Source organism: Sebastes fasciatus, chromosome 12, assembly GCF_043250625.1.
Source record: "Sebastes fasciatus isolate fSebFas1 chromosome 12, fSebFas1.pri, whole genome shotgun sequence".
Lineage (NCBI taxonomy): Eukaryota > Metazoa > Chordata > Actinopteri > Perciformes > Sebastidae > Sebastes > Sebastes fasciatus.
In genome coordinates, this window is record NC_133806.1 from 5124773 (window position 1) to 5144860 (window position 20088).

The 20088-nt window shown below is 37.3% G+C and overlaps 3 protein-coding genes across 8 annotated transcripts; 2 read left to right on the top strand and 1 right to left on the bottom strand.

Moving 5' to 3' along the window:
* Positions 1–1112: 1112 nt before the first annotated feature.
* Positions 1113–7448, top strand: LOC141778481 (membrane-spanning 4-domains subfamily A member 15-like). 2 transcript variants are annotated; one of them, XM_074652772.1, is made up of 7 exons: positions 1113–1272; positions 3122–3316; positions 3730–3849; positions 4221–4277; positions 4955–5170; positions 6551–6673; positions 6755–7448. In XM_074652772.1, the coding sequence occupies exons 2-7, from the start codon at positions 3140–3142 to the stop codon at positions 6818–6820; spliced, it is 759 nt and encodes a 252-aa protein (XP_074508873.1). In that variant the 5' UTR covers positions 1113–1272; positions 3122–3139; the 3' UTR covers positions 6821–7448. The 2 variants fall into 2 exon arrangements, with proteins under 2 accessions (XP_074508873.1, XP_074508874.1); XM_074652773.1 differs by having other exon boundaries at positions 6758–7448.
* A 1092-nt stretch (positions 7449–8540) lies between these two features.
* Positions 8541–10751, bottom strand: LOC141778479 (1-phosphatidylinositol phosphodiesterase-like). Of its 4 annotated transcripts, none has more exons than XM_074652770.1 (4): positions 10459–10751; positions 9941–10145; positions 9737–9798; positions 8541–9636 (listed from the first exon to the last, which is right to left on the bottom strand). In XM_074652770.1, exons 3-4 carry the CDS (start codon positions 9775–9777, stop codon positions 8790–8792), a joined length of 888 nt encoding a protein of 295 aa, XP_074508871.1. In that variant the 5' UTR covers positions 9778–9798; positions 9941–10145; positions 10459–10751; the 3' UTR covers positions 8541–8789. The 4 variants fall into 4 exon arrangements, with proteins under 4 accessions (XP_074508871.1, XP_074508870.1, XP_074508869.1 ...); XM_074652769.1 differs by having other exon boundaries at positions 9936–10038; positions 10459–10747; XM_074652768.1 differs by having other exon boundaries at positions 9936–10145; positions 10459–10747.
* A 1036-nt stretch (positions 10752–11787) lies between these two features.
* Positions 11788–19660, top strand: LOC141778478 (ubiquilin-4-like). 2 transcript variants are annotated; one of them, XM_074652766.1, is made up of 7 exons: positions 11788–11980; positions 13425–13576; positions 13666–13799; positions 14781–15043; positions 15670–15785; positions 16111–16282; positions 17447–19660. In XM_074652766.1, the coding sequence occupies exons 1-7, from the start codon at positions 11828–11830 to the stop codon at positions 17600–17602; spliced, it is 1146 nt and encodes a 381-aa protein (XP_074508867.1). In that variant the 5' UTR covers positions 11788–11827; the 3' UTR covers positions 17603–19660. The 2 variants fall into 2 exon arrangements, with proteins under 2 accessions (XP_074508867.1, XP_074508868.1); XM_074652767.1 differs by having other exon boundaries at positions 17462–19660.
* The last annotated feature ends 428 nt before the right edge of the window (positions 19661–20088 follow it).

Sequence of the window (20088 nt, forward strand, 5' to 3'; positions counted from 1 at the left end):
TGCTCCTAACGGCATCTGCAAGATTTCACAGACCGAGTGTGCACTCATAGTGCAAAACAAGTTAGTAAAAAGGCAGTAAAAAAGTTAGTAGTACAAAGTACAAAAAAATGTGTTTGTTTTGGGTGAAGTTGGACCTCTAAACTTTGGCTCTGGCTCTCGCATGTCACTGCCACATTTTCTTTGATTTAGGTTATAAAAAAAATAGCCCATACATAGAAATATTATCGGTATCATTAAAACACCTTTCAACTTATCATTTCATACCCCCACCCTGTTATTGTGAAAAAAAATTGTAAAAAAATTGTTATTGTAAAATAAATAGAATAAAAGAGATAATAATGATCAGCAATAAAATGTTGATTAAACAAAAATAGAGTAAAATAAACACTATAATGATGATGATAAATAAAATAAATATAAACAATAAAACCATAAAGTTATACATTAATAAAACACTACATAAAAGCCAGACTAAATAGCAATAAAAGATGGGTATTTAAGATAATAAAAGATAAATAAATACAAGGAAATAAAAGTAAAAAATAAATAAATAAAAATTATGAAACTACACAAAATAAACAGATTGTATTAAAATAATGAAATTTTAATACAAATAAAATAGAATAAAAGAGATAATAATGATCAGTAATAAAATGTTGATTAAACAAAATAGAGTAAAATAAACACTATAATGATGATGATAAATAAAATAAATATAAACAATAAAACCATAAAGTTATACATTTATAAAACACTACATAAAAGCCAGACTAAATAGCAATAAAAGATGGGTATTTAAGATAATAAAAGATAAATAAAATACAAGGAAATAAAAGTAAAAAATAAATAAATAAAAATTATGAAACTACACAAAATAAACAGATTGTATTAAAATAATGACATTTTAATACAAATAAAATAAACACTATAATGATGATGATAAATAAAATAAATATAAACAATAAAACCATAAAATTATAATCAATGTCACTGCCCCATTTTCTATGTTTTAGGTTGTAAAAAATAGCCCATAAATAAAAATCAATAGAGAGTAGGCTACATGTATATCTGTGCTCAGCTGAATGATCAGCAAAGGGTTAAGGTTGTTTATCTCCCAGATGATGATGGGAGGTACTTCTGGGAACAGGTTGCTACCCGGATATCCTCCTTATTCCTCTTTTCCAACAATAACTGCGCAACAACCAGCCAGAGACTCTGTCAGGTAGACTACAGTCATTTAGGTTTATCTTCAACTCTAACAGACACAAACAGGTGAGTCCTTTTGTCATGTTTGATTCAGCTTGTAGAGGAATCAATTTTAGGCAATCCTTATTATGTACATGGTCCTGTGCTGCTATATAATTGAACTCATACATGAAAGACATCCAGAGCTCATCAAGTGTAGTGATGAAGAGCTGAAGCTTCATGAAGCTTTCCAGCAAATTGGTTCAGAAAAGGGTTCATTTCTTCTTCTGCTTCATGTGAACACGAAACCACCTGGTGGCCAAAGAGTGTAAAACAGGCAGATGTGATCTTAACCATGTGATAAGATCAGATATTAGTCCCTCAGTGGGGAGATGTGCAGTGTACAGCAGCAAAGGGGATAGTACAGAAAACAAGATGCATCAGCTATCACAGTAAAAAAGAGCTAAAAAAAAGTGTAACAAAATATGAACCATTTAAATAGAAGGAAGTATAAAAATAGGAGCAGTATATACAGTATTGACAATAAACAGATTATTAACAAAATTGCGCAAGTGGAAAATGATATTGTACAGTGGGAATGAATGAAATTACACCTGAAAACGCTACATAAATTGATATATATCTTTTAACTTGCTTCTTTATACCTTTGTATTAATTCTAGCTACTCTTCAATTTGATTTTCCCTTTTATTTATTTATTAGCTTTTAAATTTCTGCATTTATTTATTAATGACCACTCCCACATTTGCATAATGAGGCAGAAATGCATAAGAAATGTAAAAAGAAAAGAATACAGAAATAAGTTCTGGGAAATAAATAGGGGGAGGGATGCAAATAAATACATAAATAAATACATACAGTTTAAATAATGAATAGATAAATGCAAAAAAATAAATAAATATATTTACATTAGAAGAGTAGATACATCAGGGAATTAATATATTGATATTTCACTACAATACTTACTTTTTTAAATAATTCATCAACATTTTATAAATAACTCTTTAAAACATGATTCAAAATGAGTCATACCATTTTTAAACTCTATAAACACATTTTATTCCTTACTTTTGGAACAATACTGTCAGGTTTTGCTGTTACATATGAAGTAGAACCTGTAGAAATATTTTATTTCTATATAACATAAGATCAGATATTAGTCTATTAGATCATTTATTAGTGCCACAGTGGGGAAATGTGCAGTGTACAGCAGCGAAGGGGATAACACAAAACCATTAAATGTATCAAAATAATATTAAACATACATGTAGGCATTAATTAATTGATAAAACGCTACATAAATTGATATCTATCTTTTAACTTGCTTCTTTATACCTTTGTATTAATTCTAGCTACTCTTCAATTTTTCGATTTTCCCTTTTATTTATTTATTAGCTTTTAAATGTATGCATTTATTTATTAATGACCACCCCCACATTTGCAGAAATGCATAAAGAAATGTAAAAGAAAAGAATACAGAAATAAGTTCTGGGAAATAAATAGGGGGAGGGATGCAAATAAATACATAAATAAATACATACAGTTTAAATAATGAATAAATAAATGCAAAAATAAATAAATATATTTACATTAGAAGAGTAGATATATCAGGGAATTAATACAAAGGTGAATAAATAAATAAATAAATAAAGAAGCAAATTAAAACAGAAATATCAATTTATGTAATTTTTTTATCAATTAATGAATGCCTACATTTATTTTTAAGAGTATTTTTGGTACATTTATTGGCATGTTTATTTATTTATTGAGTCATTTATCTATTTATTATTCATTTTTGACTTTGGCAGGTTCAACAACGTGGAGACAGTAATTGCACATACTTTAACGTTAAGTTTCAGCAAACCGTGACCTGATACATCAAATTAAACATTTCTGTGCTATCTTGTCTCTTTCAGTCTACAGGAGCGGGCAGGATGTCTGTGACCATGACCAAGGCTGAGGGGATCACTGTGATCACTTTGACCTCTGACCCCCAAAGTTTTTGTCCTCCACTGTGCCAAATCTTCAAAGGCCTCTGCTACAGCCCCGTGCTCTGCTCTGTGTCTCAGCACCTGAGGAGGGTCCAGAGAAATTCTCAGTCCGTTCTGGGGGTGAGTTACAACCTTTACTATGTTTTAAGTTGCTCTGTGAACTTCTGCTTTAAAGCTTTTTTTGTATGCTACATATTGCATGTTTTATTTAGTACTTTTTCTTTCCCCACTGATTTCAACTTTGAGTAACTAATTTGTTTTGGTGGAATAATTCAACTATAAACAAATAGTTGATCTCTGACAGAAGCGGCACGTTATTGTCGTAATCACATTACAGTCAAATCTTTTAAGAGAGTTTTTGTAGGTAGAGTTCTGTTTTTAAAAACACCATGAAACCATGAGAGAAAGTGGTCCAATAACAATATGTTCTGCAACACAGGGTTGCTCTCCAGTGAACTTAAACCGTGTCACCTGGTGACTGTAGTTATACTATACAGGTGTTTGTTGTTCATGCTGTGTTTCCTCCTCCGCAGGCTCTGCACATCATGGTTGGGTTGCTCAACATCGGCCTTGGAGCGATCCTCTGTAGCAGTCGAAGTGGCTCTTGGTATCAAATGGATAGTACCTTGTTTCCTTTTTGGTTGGGAGGATTGGTAAGCAAGCTAATGCAATTTTGTTATTTGTGTCAGATCCAACAGTCCAACAGAATTTCCCTTAAAAAATGTACATCTGTATACTCCCAAGCCTCTCCCAAAGCTAGAGTGAAGTCAAATACAACTTTATTTGGGCTGTTCAGTTGATTCCAAGGAGATCCACCTAACAGATCTTAAGAATCAGAAACACTTTTATTGCCGAGTAGGTTTGCACGTGCAAGGAATTTGTCTTGGTGTTTTGTTGCATTACAGTAAACAGTGCAAAGGTCAAGAGGCATAACATAAAATAATAATGAAAATATTATTTATATATTATATTATTTATATATATTATATTTATTTATATATTTGTTTGTCTTTTTTCTCTCTAGTTCATGCTGTTTGGCACTATTTGCATTTTGTCTGAGAAGTGCCCGAGTCCATGTCTGGTGAGTAGTTCAGCTTTATAACATCCTCATGTTATCTGAAAAGGACTTCTTTCATTTTATCGTCCTCATGTATTCTTGTTTTCTTTCAAGGCAAATAAATTGGAGGAGCATTTGGTACTTGGTAGCAGGGTTATTATTCCAAACTACCGGACATATTATGTTTTAAATAGCCATATAATAGACAACATTTGACATAACTTGAAAATAAGTTAAATGAAGAAGCGGTCTAAAAAATAAAATGATAGACTGGTCGGTCCGAATTACGCGTTTGTCAAATTCAAAATAGTGTCAGGGCTGTCGCCTACCGAATAGTTTGAAGCTTCATTCATAACGTTGATATTTAAATTATTACTGTAATATTAATAACTTACCGAAACATTGCATGCAATAGTCCACCTTCTTGTCCCCTCCTTCTGTCTCTCCCTCTCAAACACGCACACACTCACAGCGAGCGATGAAAGATACACCCCCACATTGTCTCACATGTACAGTATACTGTATGTGTTTTCATTGGAGAGGGCAGAATGTAGGTTCAGTGTGTTGCTCCAAGGCACTTTGGCAGAGTTGCTGGTGTTCTTAACATAAATAGCAGCCGGCTGTAGAGGGTGAGATAGTTGTTGCTTTTTAAATTCCATGAGGATTTATTGTCTGGTGTGTTTTTGTCTCTTTTATTTTAGGTCATCCTCAATGTGATCCTGAATCTAGCGGGAGTTGCTATAGCCATTGCAGCCATCGTACTCTACAGCATCAATATGGCAAACATATACATGTGGTGGATGTGTGACGATGATCATTATAATTACTATTCAGGCTACAGACACACTACTACGACTCCACCTCCTAGGGAGGACATCATGAAGGAGAAATGCCTTGAGGGCAAAGAACTGGTTCTGGTAAGTGTGGAAAATGTCATCTCAGCGTAAATATGCAAGTTGTATAGCTGATGAGAGGAGAATAGAGAGCTTTAATTATTCTACAGATGTTGTCTACAGTAAGTAACCATCTGTGATTACCATTCACAGACTTTTACCTAGGTTATTATCAAGAACCTCTCAGAATGAGTTTACAACCGGCTTCACAGAGAATAAACGAATGAATAAAAAACAGCGATAAATTGATTTGGCGATGAATTAATTAGTCCATTAACAAAAAATTAAGTGACTAGGATCATTCTTTTATTTGTAAGGCAACATCAGGTTTGACTTAAACATTGCTTTCCTAACTTTAAAACAAAATGTAACGAATAATTGCATAAATATGTTTTACTGAATTGTTATTTATTATTCAAATAATAAATTGTACACCTACAACCTGGTAAAAAATCCAAAATTAACAGGAAATGCAGTTCAACTGTAAACCTTTTTAATGCAGCAACAAGTTGGTCAAAACTTAAAGGGAATGTTTGTAAGAATCAGAAATGCTTGTTAACAGTGACGCCTGTGGCCGTTAAGTCAATGAAAGTCAGCGTCCTGTTGCTGGCGCTTGTGCTCCCTCTACATAGACATGAACGAGCATCGCTCAAAACAGTGAGGAGACACACGTCAGCTAAAAGCACAATATCACTCTATATTTCAGCTGCTTGGCAGTAATGTTAGCTGACCAGACGAAGGTCTCTCCATGAATCAATGCTGATCCTAGTGTTGGCTTTTCCTGCCTCAGCCTCCCGACCGCGGCCGGAGGGAACAGGGGAGACACCGGAGTTTTGGTCGGAGGCGATAACGTTTCTCACTGCGGAGCCCCGTCACTTCACAAGACACGGGAAACCTCTGTTGGTCTGGAGGAGCTGCAGCATTTATTTCTGCACAAACGTCCACTGTACATTCACTAGATATTCTCATAGGCTAACTAACTCTTCTGCAGGGTGGAGTGTGCGTGCATGCACGTGAGAGTGGAGCGAAATAGCGAGAACAAGCGCGGTGTGGGAGTGAAGGTAGGCTGAGGAGCAGAATACAGCAGAGACTCCGGCCCTGGAGACCAAAGCTACGGTCTCCCCCGCGTCCTCCGACCGCGGCCAACACTGATTAACAGACGGGCTTCACTAGATATAACTTTGTGGTTTTGGTGCTTCCGTGTAGTTTGTGTTGGAGTTTTGTCTGAACATCGGTATCAGTGCTTCCCTAATTACTTTTATTTTGGACAAAACAAGCAATAAAAAGACGTCACCTTTGGCTCAGAAATCATAAAAAATAGGACATATTTCAAGGAAATGGGTCAAAAGTAAGAACAAATGTGTTTAAATATTTTAAAGTAAACATGTTTTTGTGTCCTGCCAGATGCTGTTGAGAAGCATGAATGCTGTGCTGATTGTCCTGTCAGCCCTGGAGCTCTGCCTCGTCATCAGCTCTGCCGTCCTGGGGATCAAGGCTCTGAGGAGCCGTGAGGACGGAGAAAAGAAGGTAAACTTTCCAAAATCACATCTTATTGTTAAACATGTTGTTTAACGATAAAGCTTTACTGATATTATTTTCCTCTTTTAGAAGATTGGTGACCCAGAACTCTACAAACCACTGCTGGAGGAAGTCACCAGTAACCCCGCGGCCTAAAATCTGCTTTGTGCTGTCAGTTATCCGGTACTATAATCCTGTGCATTTATACCGTTGACTGTATGTACTGTAACGTCAATGATTTACACAAATTCAGCTGTCTCTGCCAAACGTCTGGGTCTTTTCTTACAAGGGTTGCTTACAAATATTTTGCACTTATATTTTATTATATTATTTTTGATAATAACCTGCACTAAATTGTATATGCTGCTTTCCATTTCATTCTCTGTGGATGTTTTTAAAAACTGTTCCTTTTGATTTCTATCAGTGTGTTTGTAGGTAAAAGGGAGGTTCATGCACATCTGTGTGACGGACACACACATCGATGGGCTGATAGGGTTTTTATTTGCTATTTTACGATATGAAGCCACGTTTAAAAAGTGAAATTAATCAAAACGTTTGACTGATATATTTTGTTATATTTCTGCTCTGTACTTTAAATTAAACCTGAAAAGTGGTACTGAGAAATGTAATCAGTTTGTGCTCGTTGTGTAGACATATGAATGATAATTATAAAGAGAAGTGTGGGTTGAAGGAGATTACTATAACTGGCAAATGTCATTATATTCCTCTTTTTCTAAATGCTTTTTCTGGACAAATAAAAGTTAAATAAAATGATTAAAGTCTGCTCAGCAGTGTCAATCCAGCTGATGTGAACATCCTGTCAGTTTACCTGTAATAGAATATTATAATATATAATATATGCTGTATGTATGTGTTCTTACTCCTGAGCCATGATGAAGTATTTATTCATTTAGATTTTTTTTAAGTTATTATAATATGATTACTGATCAAAATCAAATGAAAGCATCTGAAACATTATATTTACACAGTGGTGTGAAGTAAACTAACCACTCTTCTAAATAATTTATCCCATCTGCAATCAGATTATTGAATGCTCCTTATAGATTTTGTATTTCTTACGGACTTTTATCCTTTGACCATCACAGATTCTTTCATCCCTTATTAGAATGATCCTTCTATTGTTCTTATTCGGTCTGTTTATTCATTAGTTAGTTTAATTTACATCAGTAATCGTTGTGTGTTATATCTTTTATCTATGTTTTTATGTTTCTATGTACAAGCTGCTCCAAACCAATTGCCCTTAGAGGGATTAATAAAGTTGCTTGAATTGAATTGAATTGAATCGAAGTAACATTTAAGGTAAGTACATTTATACTACTATATAGTACTGTAATGTGCTATACTTAAGTACATTTTTGGGACACTTGGATAGTTTACTTGATTAAACTCTGTATACTCTGACTTCAGAGGGGAATATTAAACTCTTTACTCCATTACATGTATTTAATAACTAAAGTTACTTCTTCTCAAATTATTTTTTAAATACAAAACATATGATTAGTTTGTTTAAATATCATTTTTGGAGCTTAAACTACCCAACAGTATATAAAGTAGTTAAAATAACCTCAATAGCTACAACTTTAAAATGCTTTTTACACGTGTGGTAATAATATAATAATATAATAACACTGAGAGCAGCCACTCGGCTACATAACAAGTACTTTCCCTTTAGATATCTAAAGTACATTTTGCTATACTAATAATACGTTTGTTCTTTTACGGTACTTTTACTTGTAATGGAGGATTTTTACATTGTTATATTGCTGCTACTTTTATCTAAAATAAAATATCTGAGTATTCATTCCATAACTATGTACAAAAAAAAGAAACATCATTAAGCAGCACAAGCTTCAGATCAACGAGGAGGCAATAAAATGAAATTTATTTTTGTCATGATCACAAAATGTTACTGCCATTGCTTCCAAAATTACACAGTTCAGGATACAAAGAGAAGGAGAGTGTCAGTTTTCAGATTACATGTTGTATTTCCAGATATGTCACCAGAGTGTGTACAGTGATCAGTGATGGAAAAGATACAGGAAACATTTCATATTGATCCATCAGATTCAAACCCTCAACCTCTCAAACACACCATGGTGCATAATTACCACCAGTTTAAATTGATAACAGTCTGAATGAGGTCAATGCCGGGGAAGTCCATGGCAATGATACCAAAGCATGGTCTGGGCTGATTGGGATAAAACTGCCTGAGGTATTGATTGAGCCATGGGTTTACCTTTTCAGCCACTCTTTTTGGAGTCAGAAACATTCCCCAGAACGTACCAAGGCCGGTGCCGCTAGTGTAAGTCAAGACAGCATTAGCACCTCCACAAGCCTCGGTGGCTTGGTTCAGCTGCTTGATTATTCTGTTGTCTTTATCTTTAACGTTGCTAACTTTGGAGCTACCTTTCCCATCTGTATCTATGAGGGGAATTCCTATTGTGAAGGTGCTCTTCTGCAAGAAGACTATTTTCCCCCTGACCTGACCCATATTTGGCATTCCAGAGTTCACCCAGACTTGGTGGTCATTGCCAATCAGACTCTGCACCATTTCATTGACAGTTTTCTTCTCAAAAGACTCTGGTTGGACTCTAATGAGCACAGCCTCAGTCCTAAACTCTGACAGGAAGGCTCGGACAGTGTCTAGGACGTCCTTGAGAGTGGTGTGCTGGTACATCACCCCGTGCATGACATAGAGGGTGTTGCCCAGTCCGAACACTTTGAGATCCAGGAAACGAATGCCGGCCCTGAGCTGATCCTTTAGGGACAAGGCCTGGCATTCAGCCTCTGGACCTCCGTGGAGGGACATGCTGTCATGGGCACCGGGGAGGGTGATGAGAGAGAGGGTGCGGAAATTCTCAATGCCGGCCATCCATGGAATATTGTAGGTCCCCGGAAGTATGAGGTTTCCTTCGTCATTGAAGAACTGGTCTTTTCCATGGCACAAAAAACTGATGATTTAAAACGAGATTTTGTGACGTTACAATAACTCCAAGTTGCAGCCTAAAAACAATCTATTCTTGAACTTAACTTGCAAAACATTATACTTACGTGACAGAAAGCAAGATAGAGTGGAAAAGCAGACACTTCATTCTTGCAGAAAGGTGAGCAATCTAGTAAATAATTACAAAAATATCACATGAAAATCACAAGCTTTGAATAAAAGACATGCATGAATAAATTACAGATCAATTTCCCAAGGTTTTAATTAACAGTGTCAGCTAAAATTAATCCATTTGTTGTACAATACCTTACAGCCAGAAGGATTTCACTGCTTACCACTCCAATGGTCAGAATGTGGACGGCTCAACAATAAAAACCCAAATTTATATGGCTTGGTTATCTGCAAAATTCTAGGTGTGGACCACAAAATGTATCAGTTATGTAATTCAGACTGATTGTTCTTGGTGTTGGACAATCTAACATGTTTGTGCAGATTGTGGTGTTTTAAGGCGGGTCCCTAAAAAAGAAATGGGTCAGATTAGATTTGATTTCTAACGGGAATTATCTTGAATGCAAACAGCCACACCAGTGCAACAAAAAAAAAACAATGACCAAGCTGTCATCTTTACCACGTAACTGGTGACATTATATTCAACGTTTGCCAGCAATAACTAAATAAAAGCTTATCACCTAAGGTAAACAGGGCAGAACTCAAGAATCGCTATGGAATTGCCCAGAACCTCATCGGTATCCATCTCTAGAACATCAGTGATATTGGTGAGGTGAGGTGCCTGCGCAGAGTTCAAAGATTATTAAAAGAAAATACCTACCCCGGCTTGTGAACAGCCTGTTCACCCTGCTGCCATCCGGCAAGTGATGGAGTATCTGCTGCCGTACCACCAGACTACAGAGCAGCTTCTTTCCTCTGGCTGCGAGACTCCTCAACTCCACCTCATCCTCCACACTCCACACCATACAAAAGAGCTTCTTATTTTTCTAGTGTCGCATAAAGGGACTACGACTCACATTTTGTTGTGCACGAGAAAAAAGTTGTAATATTACGAGAGTAAAGTCATAGCTTTACGAGAAAAAAATAAAATGACTCATAAAGTTACTACTTTATAATTCTGACTTTTTTCTCATAAACTTTTGACTTTATTCTTGTTATATTATGACTGTATTCTCGAAACCTCAGCAAATGTACGACGGAGTATTAGGGCCACACTGAGGGAAAAAAATCTGAGATTTCCAGAATAAAGTCATAACTTTACGAGGAAAAAAGTCATAATTTAACGAGAATAAAGTCTTAACTTTGCAAGAAATAGTCATAATGTAACAAGAAAAAAGTTGTAATATTACAAGAATAAAGTCATAACTTTACGAGAAAAAAAGAAAATAACACGTAAAATTACTACTTTATAATATTGTGACTTTATTCTCGAAATCTCAGCAAATGTACGACGGAGTATTAGGGCCACACTGAAGGGGAAAAAAATCTGAGATTTCCAGAATAAAGTCATAACTTTACGAGGAAAAAAGTCATAATTTAACGAGAATAAAGTCATAACTTTGCAAGAAATAGTCATAATGTTACGAGAAAAAAGTCATAATATTACAAGAATAAAGTCATATCTTTATGAGGAAAAAAGTTGTAATTTAACGAGAATAAAGTCATAACTTTACGAGAAAAAAAGAAAATAACACGTAAAATTACTACTTTATAATATTGTGACTTTATTCTCGAAATCTCAGATTTATTTTTTTTCCTCAATGTGGCCCTAATACTCCGTCGTACCACAGACCTACAACAATGATAAATAAAAATGAAAATGTAAATAAAGAACAGTTTTTCATTTCCATGAGCTGAAGAGCCCCATGTGGCTCCAGAACTGAAGAGCACCATGTGGCTCCGGAGCTGAAGAGCACCATGTGGCTCCAGAGCTGAAGAGCATCATGTGGCTCCAGAGCTGAAGAGCACCATGTGGCTCCAGAGCTGAAGAGCCCTATGTGGCTCCAGAGCTGAAGAGCACCATGTGGCTCCAGAGCTGAAGAGCCCCATGTGGCTCCAGAGCTGAAGAGCACCATGTGGCTCCGGAGCTGCAGGTGTGAGATGTGATTAAGAAGAAGGCCGTTAGGTGGCAGCGTCGACTCAACCGGAAGTGACGCAGAACCCCAGAAGAAGAAGAAGCAGCAGTAAAGATGGCGGAGAGCAGCAGCAGAGAGTTCTCTGAGGACTCCAACAACAACATGGATCAACACGAGGCTCCGGGAGCGTCTCTGATGGTGGTCAACGTCAAAACACCCAACGGGAAGGAGGAGATCTCTATACCGGAGGACGCTTCAGTCTCTCAGGTGAGTTAACGGACCTTTTTAATCAACAACACCGGAAACGAAGCTAACCGTCCCGTGATGACGCGTTTCCTCACCAGCAGGTAGAAACGGTGTTTCACCTGTTAATCAGCCGCGGGAGGCGTCTTTAAAGGTGTTTTAGTGATCTCACGGAAGGCTGCTGTCTGTGTGCAGTGATTAAATGTTTACCTCAGAGTGACATCAACGTTTAAATCAATATTTATTCACTAACGACAGAAACCGGAAGCTAGCTAGCTAGCTAGCTAACGAGATGATGTTGCAATTGTGGAAGTATCGCGAGAGTTAGCCAGCTAAATGTGACATTAACAGTTACATAATTTTAACGTTGAAACTTTTTATTATTGTTATTTCAAAATGACAGTATCCATAGTAACAGCAGAAAACATTAAAACTATTTACATACAAAAGAAGCATAGCAAAAACATAAACAAAGAGCTGTGCCAAACATAAAAGGACAACAGAAATGAAACAAAACAAACATACAATAAAAAAATACACACAATAAAAATAAATAAATAAGTAGATAATAATAAAAAAGACCACGTGTATGACAATAATTTCACTTAAAAACATTAAAGATATTGCATACATTCATTGTTTTCATTGCTTTTTTGTTATGTGAGAAAAAAATTGTTGACAAATAATTCCTTTTCTTTCATAAATACAAAGAAATTAGACTTTTTTGGGGGGTAAATTTACACTTGTAAATGTGGAACTTTGCGAGAATTAAAATTAAATTAATAAGAAAAAATGCATTACTGTCTTTAGTCACTGTAATCATAGCAGCCAAATATATATTTTTTTATAGTACAGTGCAAAATCTGAGAAAATGTTAAGTATAAAATTATTGACATCTTTCCACAATTCACATGTAAATTTACAGGACCAGAATAAATGAGAGCAAGTTTCAGGATGTGATTTGCAGAAGGAACAATTTACATATGTCACTCTTTGATTTTTGTAAGAAATGTTTCACTGGATAGAATCTGTGGATCAACTTAAAAAAAAAAAGAAAAAAGTTGCCACAATAAAATGTAATATGGGGACTTAAAAAAAAGAAGAAAAAAGAAACTGCAGTGAAATATTGTTTGTTCAGTTTGGTCTGAAGTGATAACGACTTATCTTACATTATCTGGGTTGACAGGTCGCTGATATTATCTGGGTGGGGTGCTGTTGACCAACATTGTTAGTTAAACAAGTCGAAGTAACGTTACTGATAATCACTCACTCACCACTTCTGACTATTTTACGCCATAATCATAATAATTCTCTCCTGTAAATGACACCTGTTTTTAAAGTTGTAGGACACATCAATTTACTGTCCCTGTATATTCATATTAATTTACAACTTCAATACAGTCTCCTTTAAAGGTCCCATATCGTGCTCATTGTCAGTTGCTCACTTGCTCTTGTCTCATTTGTCCAGTTCAAACAGGAGGTATCAAAAAAGTTCGAGGCCCAGGAGGACCAGCTGGTGTTGATATTTGCTGGAAAGATTCTGAAGGATGGTGATACCTTAAAGCAGCACGGTATCAAAGACGGGTTGACCGTTCATCTTGTCATCAAGACTGTCCCAAAGTAAGTACAATTCATTAAAAGATGTGTGTGTAGGTTAAGAGGCAAAGCTGGTAAGAGTTTTATTTGATGGTTGCTCTCTCTCTCCTAAGATCAACGGGTGACGGCTCATCTCAGACAAGTTCTGCAACACCTCAAAATAACAGCAGCAGCAACAACGCCACTGTAACAGGCAGAGCGGGAGGTGGCACGAGTCAGACAACAACACAACCTGCTAATGCAATGAGTAAGATTTCTATACATTTTTAAAATGACTTGCTTGCTTTTTGCATCGCAGTGAGTTTAATTGTTGTGATCCTATCACATAGATTATGAAGTTGTAATTAGGGTTGCAAAGGACATCTGAATCCATTTGCCTCTCGTCTTATTTTTTCCACCAGTCTCTTCTCCTTTCCTGTAAGTAATTGTTGATGGCATGAATGGAAACCATCAGTGTACCATAGGGAATTAGTGAGCCTTTACAACAAGCATGTGAAATGTACATCAGACACTATACACATTATACGCCATGCATTAAAAATTAATGACTCAAAACACCACATACACAAAGCCATAGGCGTATACAGTGTTTCATAGAGGTTCAGCCTGCTCCATGTTAGTGGATGGGACATGGGGCAAACTGAAACGTCAAAGTACACATCAAATACCTTTTTTCCATAGATGGTTTCTGTCATTTTAGGTAGTTCTTATCACGCTGATGTACTTTCAAGTGTTGATTTTTCTGATAAGTTTGGTTTTAATGAGTTATTTGATGCTATAAAAAGGGGGGTGAGACATCATGATTGGCAGCTGTGAGTCGCTCGCTAACAAGCTGCGGCCGTGCTCGGCTCTTGATGGGTTGGTGGCTCTACCCCCTTGATCACTACTGCACAGACTCTGCCTCCAAATGACGTCAAAATCTTAAGACGGCAGCTCCCGTAATTGGGAGGAAGAGGAGAAGTTAGGGAAGTTATGCTTGTTATTTATATGACTGAAAATGAATGCAGGATTCCTGCAGACTTGAAATCAATCCAAACTTTCAACTGCATTTCCACACCGACTTGTGACAAGAAACCTTCATAAATGTAGAAACTTAAAAACATATTTGGGTATATACATCTGGGAGGACCAACACAATTGAATTATATAGCAAAATATAAGTTCCCTGTCAACAACACGTCCACATACCTGCAAGGAACTAATCTCCAGGTTTACTCCTCCCCCTCAGGTGGACTCGGTGACCTGTCCGGCTTGTTAGGTATGGGCATGCGTTCATCCAGCTTCATGGAGATGCAGCAGCAGGTGCAGAGCCAGCTGATGTCCGACCCGCAGATGCTGTCACAGGTGATGGGCAACCCGATGGTGCAGAACATGATGTCCAACCCAGACCTGATGAGACAGATGTTTGCAGGCAATCCTCAGATGCAGCAGCTCATGGGACGGAACCCGGACGTCTCCAGCATGTTCAACAACCCTGAGCTCATGAGACAGGTCAGTGCACAGTTGCTCATGATAGTGCCCTGAAACACCAAGTCAACCTCAAAGAGTTAGCATCAAATGAATGTTTGTTTCTGTGTACATTTAATATGCCTGGCTGAACACCCATATGCTTACGCCTCCGGTCTTCCCCTGGTGTCCGTGGTAACCCTGTGTTTAATATCAGTGAATGTTCAGTGATATGATCCCAGGTACAACTTGATCTGGTGAAATGTGCTGGAATATAGAGGGAAATCAACAGTACAGTGAGACATTAGTCATCCTGCAACAGGGAGCTCCCAACCAGCTTGAGGTTTGACACAGATGGCTTCTGACCAGAATGACTGACTTGCTTCTTCCTCAGCTCTCACTGTGTTTTGTTTTTGCCATTTGAATCCTCTCGTCCCTTGACAGACCATAGAGTTGGCAAGGAAGCCAATCAATGATGCAAGAGATGATGAGTAACCAGGAGTGGGCGCTTAGTAACCCTGAGAGCATCCCCAGGGTTAATAGTGCTCTATGGAGAACGGATGCAGACATCCGAATTGTTATCTTGTGTGCACAACATAAATTATCATCTCTCAGGACTTCGGGGACTCTGTTGGGTTTGGACTTAACTTGTCATGTTTGTCATTGAGCAGATGCAGAGTCCTGAAACGCTGTCTATGATGACCAACCCTAGAGCCATGCAGGCCCTCGTACAGATCCAACAGGGCATGCAGACCTTACAGACGGAAGCCCCGGGATTCATGTCCAGGTACAGGATGTTTGCTCTAAATTGTATAATTTAACCCTGTTTAATGTCTTAAACTGGAGGTTAACTCGGAATTAATCGAAATTCCTTTCGTGATTTAAATCATGAAAAGAAAAAGATCACAAAAGCTTAGAATAAGTCATTGAAATGTTGTATTTGTAAAGAAGCATAATATGTTAACCCAACAGATTCACATATACTGTGTGAGTTCTGTTTAATAGTTGGTAAGTATTGGTAGTGGTCGTTTGAAGTCACATTGTATTTAGCTGAAATTCACAGGAATTGCCACCGTTTTCTGGATTGTTGACGTTTCTTTCCCCCTCTCTAGATTGTCTCCTGGAGGTCTCCCAGTTCCTCCAGCCACAAGAGGCGGCATCCCCCCAGAGAGCCCTCAGCCTCCTGCCATGGCAACAGGATCCAGTCCCTCCTTACCCACCAGTCCTTCTCAGCAACAGCTCATGCAGCAGATGTTACAGATGTTTGCAGGCGGAGGGCCATCAGTAAGTTTCATCTAATTGCTTGAAATTGACCTGTTTTCTAAAGTCACGCAGGTGAAACTCGTTAACTAGACGCATGTTACAGCTCCATCAGTTTTGATTCTTCTTTTCTCATGTCAACCTCTTAACAACTTGTTGGGATTGTTAGTCTTTTTGGCTGGACCGCAGAGGGCCAGCCCTACAAACGCAAAAAGTCAGTCACTGACTGACTGAGTGATGAAGTTACACGATTGGTTGGCCGAGTGTTTTGGAGTTTCCTCATTGGCTGTTGCTCTTTCAAAATGAAAAGGCAGGAACAGTCCTTTATGCAAATGAGCCCGTCCAGCGCGACGCGTCCGGCTCACGAAACTTAGACCAAGCTGTCAAACTAGGCGATATAGTTCTAAAATGAAACAAGATTCAGCAGTGGCGTAGACTATTTCTCACTTAAAATGTTTTCAGAAGTAGATTTTGGTGGATTGTTTAGACAGAATAACAGAACATTTACGAGCAGGCCGCCATGTTGTTTCCTGTTTGAAATGGTGAGCAGAAAACCAGGAACCAATCACGTGCCATGAAAGGTAAGTCACCGCTTGGAACGGCCAGTTGAGCGGAGCAGCGCATCCCCTAGAGTCCTCAACGGACCTGGTGGACATGTACCGCTAGATTTAACTTTACAGACATGAAGAAATTCACAGACTGACCGTACACGGTCCAGACACATACTCAGTTTTTACCGAGTCTTTTTCTTTGAGACCAATAGATAATTAACCCTATCTGTAAATTTGATTGGCATTGACATTAAATATGTATATGGCTTTAATGCTCTTTTGAATAATATTAATATGATAAGATAGTATGAAATATATAAGTATGTAATTACTGAAAGAAGATGAAGTGTCAGAGACAATGTAAATGATAAAAGCGCTTAAACGATCGGTGAAAGTGTAAGTTAATGACCGTTGAATGAATTGTTCTTCTGTTGGTTTTGAAGGTGAATTACTGCTTAGAGTGCTTGATTTCAGTTTGATTATATTTGGAAAAGCAACGGTGTCAAAATCAACTGGTATAAATGATATAAATAAACATTTGGTGGAGTCTCTTCACTCACTAAATAAAATCTGTAATCAGAATCTGAAAAAAAGACGTCCACCTCTGTAAATGAGCAGTATCTGACCTTACGTGTAGTCTCCTCCCTCACAGCTTCAGACCCCGGAGGTCCGTTTCCAGCAGCAGCTCGACCAGCTCAGCACCATGGGCTTCATCGACCGCCAAGCCAACCTGCGGGCGCTCATCGCTACTGGAGGCGATGTCAACGCTGCCATCGAGAGACTGCTGGCCTAACTCACTTCTGTGGTTGAGGGGTGGAAGACTGGTAGAGTTGGGGACTGGCGTGGGAGATTTTAAAGAAGTTAGTACATGAACACAGTCCTACATCAAGTCTGACCTGACACCCAGATAGCCACAGCGGTGTCACAATCACTTGTTATCTCTTCAGCTGATCTGTAAATCATAGGAAGGATAAACGGGGAGATTGAGGAAGGATGTTGTTGGTTTCTAACAGAATTGGTCCGATGCTAAATGCTGTGGTAGTACTGCTACTGTGAAATTGACGCCACGACTATCACTGCCCCAACCAATGAGTTACTCCTGCAAGTGCAGCCAGAGATGATTTCTGACATGACAAGTGCTGTCTGCCTGAGGTTACCAAGGAATTAACTTTTAATTGTTACTCATTTTCCCATTATTTAATTTTAACAGATTGTATTTATGTAGTTAGATAAAGAGTTTTGAATGAGGTTGTTGTTGCAGTAGATTGGATGATGGCCTTCCGTGCTCTCAGCTTGTTTCCACATGTTCCTCTTGCCTGGTATTTATTTAAAGGTACAGTGTGTAGGATTCGGCGGCATCTAGTGGTGCGGTTACAGATTGCAACCAACTGAGTACCCCTCCGCTCACTCCTCCTTTTCCAAGACTGCGGTAGCGTGAGCCGCCAAGCGCATGTATGTGTCCAAATTTCCTTCGGGACAATAAAGTCTATCATATCTTAAAACCGTGGTAACGCAGTTCACCTCTCTCAGAGGTCATCCTTACCATAATAACACTACTTTAGGAGCAACGGAAGTCAGACGGCGGCTGGCCGTATCATGGTTTCGCATTCTGCGGCTCACGTTACCGCAGTTTCACAAGCGTGTCAGAGAACTACGGTGTCCTTCAGGTAACATAAAAACTCCCGCTCCCTACGTAGATATAAACAGCTCATTCTTAACTAACGAAAACACAACGATTTTTAGTTTCAGGTGATTATATACTAATGAAAACATAGTTATGAATATTATATTCCATTTCTGCTAATAGATCCCCCGAAATGCTACACACTGTTCCTTTCTGTTATCTCTTCATGTAAGATTTTTACCCTGGCAGGTTCTTGACACGTTGTATTTCCCAGTGCTGAATATTGTTTGTATGGTCGGTACTGCTGCCTAAGAGAAAGTGAACGTTTTTGGATTGTAGGACCAAGTTTGTGTATATGTGTTTGTGGAGGAGGTTTGAACAATGTGACATTATACATAGTGAGAGGATAGAGACTTTCCAACTGGCAGAGATTTTGCTATGTTGAGGTAGATATCCATTTAATATCTCTGGTTGTTGTGCCGATAGTGTTGCCAGGCTGATATTGGGTTTACATGATTTTCCTCAAGTACATTTGTCAGGTTTTCCATTTGCAGAATTGGCTAAAACAGTCATTTACATCTGATTTGTTTTAATATATAAATTGTTCTACAATGGAAGTCCCAGAATTACTTCAGCGCCTTAAAAAATGACATATACCATGACAGGTTTTTATTCATATCACCCACTCCTAGTATAGACCGTGTCATTAGAATTAACCTTCTCAGCAAACCGGTTTTATTCAAGTTGATTTCCTGTCGACTAACAGTGTAAACGTAAATGAACTTGCACCCAAATTGATTTTTTTTGTTCTAAACTATAAAATCATGTCTCTGTGTAGCGTCAGTGCCCTGATGATACTCTTGTGGTTATACTCAATAGAAACTGTTAAAAGCCATTGCAGGGAATTGTTTTTAATGGGATTCATAGATGAATCAAACCCTTTCACAATAACAATGTTGTGAATTTCCACACAAGCAGTGTAGTGCCTAAATATAATGTTGGGTTCTGCAATATATTGCAAAATAATCTGTGAAATCTAATATAAGATATAAAATATAAGTAGCCAAATAAAATGTTTTTTTCAATCCAATAAATTGATTTTTTTTTTTATTTAATAGTTTTGTCTATTCTAAACATGTGTGAATGATTTACGTTGGCAATGAAATTTGACAGCTATGTTATGTTGAATTTAACAATTCTTTTAATTATTAAAAATGAAATGACCTATTTGTTGTTATCGCTCCTTTTTTAATGTGTTTATTTTTTGTCTTGCAGTCTTTATTGTCATGTATACAACAATTGCAGTGAAGCAGTCGTTGGCAAGGAAATTCTTAGATCTCAAGCTCCCTCCACCATACATATATATATATATATATATATATGTGTATATAAAAACTTTTATATATACATATAAATATATTAAAAAAAATATGTATATATAACATTTTATTTATATAAAATTGTAATTGAATCTAAGACATATGATAGTGAGATAAGAAAGTAAGATAGAAAACTGGTAATGTGATGAGTAATAGTAAATTGTATAAACCCTAATCTAAACACGTTATGCAGTATACATGAGAACATATTGTAGACAGGTATACATGTACATATACAGTATATACTGTGATGATAAACAGGTAGTTAATAAATAA

Excerpts from the sequence above, each read along its gene's own strand:
- LOC141778478 (XM_074652766.1), top strand. The coding sequence starts at position 11,828 with ATGGCGGAGAGCAGCAGCAGAGAGTTCTCTGAGGACTCCAACAACAAC. Across the intron at positions 13,577-13,665 it reads GTCATCAAGACTGTCCCAAA|ATCAACGGGTGACGGCTCAT; the intron begins GTAAGTACAATT and ends CTCTCTCCTAAG. Across the intron at positions 15,786-16,110 it reads GCCCCGGGATTCATGTCCAG|ATTGTCTCCTGGAGGTCTCC; the intron begins GTACAGGATGTT and ends CCCCCTCTCTAG.
- LOC141778479 (XM_074652771.1), bottom strand. The coding sequence starts at position 9,777 with ATGAAGTGTCTGCTTTTCCACTCTATCTTGCTTTCTGTCAC. Across the intron at positions 9,637-9,736 it reads TCTATCTTGCTTTCTGTCAC|TTTTTTGTGCCATGGAAAAG; the intron begins GTAAGTATAATG and ends TTAAATCATCAG.
- LOC141778481 (XM_074652772.1), top strand. The coding sequence starts at position 3,140 with ATGTCTGTGACCATGACCAAGGCTGAGGGGATCACTGTGATCACTTTG. Across the intron at positions 5,171-6,550 it reads AGGGCAAAGAACTGGTTCTG|ATGCTGTTGAGAAGCATGAA; the intron begins GTAAGTGTGGAA and ends GTGTCCTGCCAG. Across the intron at positions 6,674-6,754 it reads GTGAGGACGGAGAAAAGAAG|AAGATTGGTGACCCAGAACT; the intron begins GTAAACTTTCCA and ends TTCCTCTTTTAG.